We start from the raw sequence: 7,263 nt of genomic DNA, 5'->3' as shown, positions 1-7,263 counted from the left end.
TTTTTTTTTTTTTTTTTTAACTGAATGGGTTTCCTAACTTCTAAGTTTGGGGCATAGATCTAGCTAATTACCATGTCAGGAGAGAGAGATAACTAGAGTTATGTCATAATTTCTGAGAAAAGATTAAATAAAATGAGTCTATCTTGATAACCAAAAAAAAGGTTTATTAATTATATTTGTTGATGGTAATAAGTCTGAAGTTTTCCCTTTCTTCTCTCCAGGGCTGGTTGATATGTGAGGAGCCAACCTGTCGCAATCGAACTCGTCACCTTCCCCTTCAGTTCTCCCGAACTGGGCCTCTTTGCCCAGCCTGCATGAAAGCTACACTTCGACCAGAGGTAACAGTCTCATAATGCTAAAGAACCATGTAGAAGAGGGTAGAGGGCTGCTTGCTTTGAGAAGTAGATACTGAGTATTTGCCCTATGAAGATGCCCTACTACCATATGCATATACTAATCTTATTTTTAAAAAATACAGATTTCAGAAAACATGCTTTCTTTTTTTCACATCATGAGCAATACTATATTTATATTTAAAAGGGAAACTAATTCTCATATGAGTTATACAGATTTCTTTAGTTGCCACTACATAATTACAAAAGAAGACATGGTCATTTCATTCTAGAAACTGCTGTCATATTTGGGCTTGATCAGAATCCCATTTGTAAGAGGCAGAAATCCTCCCAATTCTGTTCCCTGAATGGTTTATTTTGTGGGGTTTTTGGTCCCCTCTGCTGGATTAGTTGTTTATAAGTAGCTGCATAGATGAGTAGTTCTCAAGTCATTTTTCTTTGTTTTTTGTTTGCTTGTTTGTTTTGTCTTTTTTTTTTTTTTTTTTTTGAGACAGATTCCTGCTCTGTCGCCAGGCTGGAGTGTAGTGGCATGATCTTGGCTCACTGCACCCTCAGCCTCCCAAGTAGCTGGGACTACAGGTGCTTGCCACCATGCCCAGCTAATTTTTGTATTTTTAGTAGAGACAGGATTTCACCATGTTATCCAGGATGGTCTCGATCTCTTATACTCATGATCTGCTCACCTCGGTCTCCCGAAGTGCTGGGATTACAGACATGAGTCACTGCACCCGGCCTGTTTTGTCTTTTTGAGATGGAGTCTAGCTCTTGTCACCCAGGCTGGAGTGCAGTGACATGATCTCAGCTCACTGCAACCTCCACTTCCCATGTTCAAGCAATTTTCCTGCCTCAGCCTCCCGAGTAGCTGGGACTACAGGCATATGCCACCACACCTGGCTAATTTTTGTGTTTTTAGTAGAGACAGGGTTTTACCATGTTGGTCAGGCTCATCTCCAAGTCCTGGCCTCAGGTGATCTGCCTGCCTCAGCCTCCCAAAGTGCTGGGATGATGTGAGGCACCACACAGAGCCACTCAAGCCATTTTTCTACCTTAATATACACACCTGAGGCGTAAGACATACTGTCATTAATGACTCCCAACTGGAAAGCATGGCATCTGGAAACACTTCTCTGGTAATTAAGATGCATTCCCTCTGTTGACCCCTTTGAGCATCTTTGACCCAAATGGCATTTCCCAAACTGTAGTGAGACGTTTGCAGGTCTTTTGAGCAAAGAGGGTTTTGTGATCGAGTACATCTAGCAGATGCATGTGCAATCTGTCTTACTAGGACAGGTCCATAATGTGCCTCACTTTCCAAATTTGTCTCGCCTGAAAATTTGTAAGGTTTTTAGTGAGAAGAAGGTGAGACTTGGGAACCTGTTATTATTTTTAAATGCAGAGGCAGGCCAGCAATCAAGTTTTGACTTCAACATTTCCTGCTGAAAAGGGTTGATACACAGACTTGTTTTAGAAAAATAGGTACACACATTTTTAGAAATGGAGTCTTGCTATGTTGTCCAGGCTGGAATGCAATGACTATTCACAGGCGCAGTCATGGCTCACTACAACCTTGAATTCGTAGGCTCAAGTAATCTTCCTGCTTCAGCCTCCTGAGTAGCTGGGACTGTAGGCACGTGCCCAGCTGAAAATATTTTATTTTAAAATAATAATGACTTTTAATTTTAGGATAATATATCATTTCACAAAATTTTGGCAACTAGTCAGGAACTGTAAACAGCTGCCATCATTGTGTATTCAGTTATTCTTTTGCGTATCTATATGTATTTTTTTACATGGTTGCCATCACAATGAAGATATGTACTGGTATCACATTTGTCTTTTGTCAAGCATTTTTCTGTGTTTACTTCATTTTTAGTACCAATTTTTTTTTTTTTTTTTGAGACGGAGTCTCACTCTGTTGCCCAGGCTGGAGTGCAGTGGTGCGATCTTGGCTCATTGCAACCTCTGCCTCCCAGGTTCAAGGAATTCTCCTGCCTTCACCTCCTGAGTAGCTGAGACTACAGGTGCGTGCCACCATGTCTGGCTAATTTTTGTATTTTAAGTAGAGATGGGGTTTCACCATGTTGGCCAGACTGGTCTTGAACTCCTAACCTTGTGATCTACCTGCCTCGGCCTCCCAAAGTGCTGGGATTACAGGCATGAGCCACCACACCTGGCCTCCAGTACCAAAAATTTTAAACACAAATTTAACTATACCTCTCATTGGGCATTTTCGGCTACTTTTCAATATCTCTACTTGAAATTTTGTGATGAATATTTTTCTGCTTAAATGATTTTTTCTTTATTTGACATTTAGGATAAATTGTTATCAACAATACATACATACGTTGCATAAATACAATATGGTCATGATTTATATTGCCACATTGCTTTCCTAATGGGCTATCCCAACTTATACTGTATACCAGTACTTTATGAACATACCAGTTTTACCATAGCCTTTCTATCATTTGGACACTATCGTTTATTTTTTAAAACTAATTTGATAAGCATAAAATGTTCCTTGCCCTTTTTTTGGTATACCTTTGATGATTAACAACTTTTTTTTAAATGTGGAACATTAGAATTAGCTGTCATATTGAATTATTTTTACATCAGTCTTGTCTCAAGACTTGCATCAGCAGGTGCAGAGAGAGAATAAAAGTGTATGTATTTAGTGTGACTCATCAATCCGGTTGTAGGCTTTAGGGGAATCACCTTGCTTTATGAACTGATGCTGCCTTTGAGACTTTTTAAATATCTAACTCATCAAGTTAAGTTCAGTGAAAATCGAATTACTTCTTAGAAAATCAACCAGTTTTATGATTGCATTCTTGGTAAGAGAAGGTAAAAGGTTAGTGTATAATCATTAGATCGTTAAACTATTAGACTGATACATTTTGAGGATGATGTTGATAGTGGTTTAATATATCAGGTTATCTTTTATCATGTATTAATCTTTTTAGATTTCAAAGTGACTTGTTTTTTCCTTCATATCCTTGTCCTTCTCAAAACTGCGGCATTAGGCATGTGTTTCTCAAGGTTTCATAGATTAGCTCCTCTGGTTCCAGTGCTGCTCAGGACATGACCCTGTGGAGTTACTCAGTTTCAGAGCAGGCTGGTTAGTGATACTTTCCTTAGCCATTCCTTACAGGGACCTTGACAGTGGGACTCAGGACACTCTTATGTACTCGATTTTGAGTTGCTAACAATGGGCGAGGAATTTCTTAATTCTATTTGTGAGGTTCCTGGGCTTTTCTAGTAGGAGGGAAAAATGCATTTTTCCAAAGATAGTTCTAGAGAAGTTCGAAAAACAATTGTGCAATGGACAGAATTATTGTAATCACCAGAAGGTTTTCCAAGGTGTCTATTTTGCAGGATTCTACTCATCTGGTTCTTTAGTTCTCAGTTGCTCTGTCTCAATCATACCTTACTTTCATTTAATAATTATTTATTAAACACCTACATCCTAGGCACTTTGCTAGGTGCTAGAAACTTGTTAATGAACAGAGCATTTCTTTATAAAACTATTTTAACGTTACATAGATTATATAAAATTGATATCTGTGGGCAAAAATAGGCATTTATAAATGCCTGTTTGGACGGAACACTAGACATTCCTAGTACTAGACTAGTGGGAGCTTTAAATATGTTGTTCAAATTTGACGGTAAAGCACTAGCCTCTTACTGTGCCAGTCTTATCTGCACATAATAAACCTATTCTCATTTAGTTCTAGGTTGCAGTTGACTTGAGTACTTTCCAGAATTGACTTGGAGTAGGAAAGCTGGCTCTTCTGCTGGCTCACATTGCCAGAGTTAGAAAAAGAAAGCCGGGACAGTTTTGTTCTCAGGGTTTTACACGTGTATCTTCCCTCTTCTCAGATACTTCGTTTATATATATATATTTATATATGTGTGTGTGTGTGTGTATCTCACTGTTAAGTTTTTTAGGCTCATGGAAATTCCCAGTATACAAGTTGCTGCTTAAGACATATATTCCCGGCCGGGCGCGGTGGCTCAAACCTGTAATCCCAGCACTTTGGGAGGCCGAGACGGGCGGATCACGAGGTCGGGAGATCGAGACCATCCTGGCTAACACGGTGAAACCCCGTCTCCACTAAAAAATACAAAAAACTAGCTGGGTGAGGTGGCGGGCGCCTGTAGTCCCAGCTACTCGGGAGGCTGAGGCAGGAGAATGGCGTAAACCTGGGAGGCGGAGCTTGCAGTGAGCTGAGATCCGGCCACTGCGCTCCAGCCTGGGCGGCAGAGCCAGACTCCGTCTCAAAAAAAAAAAAAAAAAGAGACATATATTCCCTGAGTATTCTTTGCTATATAGGAGGTGCATTTAAATACAAGAGTGAAAATTTTGATGCCTATTTAAGTTACTAAGTAAATAGAACCCTCTTTGACAGGATCATTCATGCCCCAAACCTCAGCATCACACAATATACCCATGTAACAAACATGTACATATACCCTCTGAATCTAAAATAAAAGTTGATGTTATTTTAAAAAAGTAGAACTCTTTCATACTGGTGATAGAGATGAGACTTACCCAAGTTAGGCAATAAATATTTTAGTATCTCTTTATTTTAAGAATGTGGTTTTGACTTTTTAATATCGTGAAATGTGTATGAATGTGTATGGAATCCCTCCACAGAGGATTCTGTATTAGTAATTTGCCAAAAATAATGCTTTCTGGTTTTGTTGTTGTTATTATTCTTAATCTTTCATTATTGAACTAGGATTTCAAACCAAGTTAAACTTTTTCTCATTAACATATTCATTCTTGATGTAGAGCTGAGAAAAAGTCTGTATGTGACTCTCTCGATCATGATAGAAATAATCTGTGAAATTGTGTAGTCCCTGGGGCAGGAGCAGTATAGTGGAGCCCTTTATTCAATTATTTAATCAACTAAATTTCTTGAAGGTCACTTACAAGGAAAGCAGTGAAATGACTTCTAGTCCTACTTTGATAAACCCCCTAATGTTTCTCATATTTTCCTCACTTGTAAAATTGCTGAAGTCTTTTATAACAGAACACGTAACATGTGTATCATGTAGGACTTCTGTCTTTAAAGGGAGAGGAGAAATAATGAACTTATAATCATTATATGTTACCATTTCAAAATGGCTATGGCTGAACAAATTGTCGATTTGATAAGTAGGTTAGGGACAGTGAGAATGTTGCCAAGCTACCTGGGGCAGTTTCTTTTTTCAGAAGAAAACATGAAAATAATTGTGGTGTCTTAAGGCAGTAAGCATGAGTCCATATAGGAAGAGCACCTTAGAACTATGACCTAAAGTCTTATTAAACCTAGTCATTAGTTATTCTCCAGTAGGTAATGGTGGTTTACCATGAAGGGTCTTTTGGAGCTCTCCTTTGTTATTTTGACATGCATATTTGATGAGATTACTAAATTCTATGTACAGCTTCTCTTAGCATCACACGGGTGCTAGTAACCTTTTTGAATGTCCTTTTTTAAAATTGAGGTGTAATTCACATAACATAAAATTAAGTATTTTAAAGTGAACCATGCAGTGGCATTTAGTACATTCACAGTGTTAAGTGGCTGCCACAACTATCTAGTTCCAAAACATTTTCATCACCCCAAAGAAAATTCCATATCCACTAAGCAGTCACTCCCCATTTCCCCCTCCTTCTAGCCCCTGTTGTCACTATGGATTTTACCTACTTTGGATATTTTCTTTAAATGAAAGTATACGATATGTAACCTTTTGTGTCTGGTATCTTTCACCTTGCGTAACATTTTTGAAGTTCATCTGTGTTGTAGCATGTATTAGTACTTCATTCTTTTTTATGGCCAAATAATATTCCATCGAATAGATATGCCACAATGTGTTTATTCATCCATCGATGGATATTTGGATTGCTTTGTCAATATACTTTTAAAGTTTATTTTTAATTAGGTAGAAAGGTCTTACATTTGGCCTGAATTTTTTTTTTCTGGAGCTCACTCATTGGTCCTACTTCAGCTGAATGGTCCTACACAAAGCTAGACCGATCCCTTTTTCTGTCTCTGCCTTCGGTAAGCACTTATTCAGCACCTATTCAATGTCCATTTTATGAGAGCCTCTTAGACATATAAAAGTAGCTATCTTCCTGAATGTTCCCTGGTAGACCCAATATTCCTAGGCCTTCATATCTCTAGAGCTCTGCTTTCAGAATAATGATCCTAGTAAAGATTTTGTGTCTGATAAATTGAGGAGCCCAAAACTGCATGCAGTATTTTAGGTGCTCTCACTAGCACTAGTATGAAGCAGGAGAAACCTGTCACTGCTACCTTTTCTAGATAGTAAATTTCTGTTAAGTCTATTTAGAGTTGTGTTAACTTTCTTGGCATCCATATTTTCAGTGTTTTTCATTTTGAGCATTCTCTAAATTAAAATGCCTAGCAATTTTTTTGTACATGCAACTGCTAAGCCATGTCTTATCATGGATTTTTTGGACCCAAATGGCTTATTTAGACCTAAGTGTAAGACTTCAGTAGGTAGTATATTAACAAAGAACTACAAACTAGGTGACTTAAAATAATAGAAATGTATTGTCTTACAGCTCTGGAGGCTAGATGTCTGAAATTCAAGTGTTGGCGGGGCCATTTTCCCTCTAAAACTTACAGGGAATCCTTCCTTGCCTTTTCTAGCATCTGCTAATCCTTAGCTTGTAGATTCATCACTTCAATCTCTGCTTGTGTTGTCACGTGGCAATCTTCTTCCCTGTGTGTCTCTTTCTCTTTTTCTTATAAGGACACTTAGTTTCATGTTGGACTAAGACCCAGCCTAATTCACCGTAACTTCGTCTTAATGTGATTTCCTGTACCAAGACTCTATTTTCTTTCTTTTCTTTTCTCTCTCTCTGTGTGTGTGTGTGTGTGTGTGTGTGTGTGTGTGT

General features: G+C 38.3%; 1 protein-coding gene across 3 annotated transcripts in view; it reads left to right on the top strand.

Moving 5' to 3' along the window:
- Positions 1-7,263, top strand: part of POLA1 (DNA polymerase alpha 1, catalytic subunit) — a 324,710-nt gene that overhangs the window by 192,355 nt on the left and 125,092 nt on the right. For all 3 annotated transcript variants that reach the window (XM_023202598.1, XM_023202600.1, XM_023202599.1), the window contains exon 35: positions 222-338. In XM_023202598.1, coding sequence (XP_023058366.1) covers positions 222-338 — 117 coding nt within the window. The remainder of the gene's footprint in view (positions 1-221; positions 339-7,263) is intronic.

The sequence above is a fragment of the Piliocolobus tephrosceles genome, chromosome 12 (genome assembly GCF_002776525.5).
Source record: "Piliocolobus tephrosceles isolate RC106 chromosome 12, ASM277652v3, whole genome shotgun sequence".
Taxonomy (NCBI): domain Eukaryota; kingdom Metazoa; phylum Chordata; class Mammalia; order Primates; family Cercopithecidae; genus Piliocolobus; species Piliocolobus tephrosceles.
The sequence above is the reverse complement of the archived record's forward strand: the minus strand, read 5'-3'. Positions and strand labels throughout refer to the sequence as shown.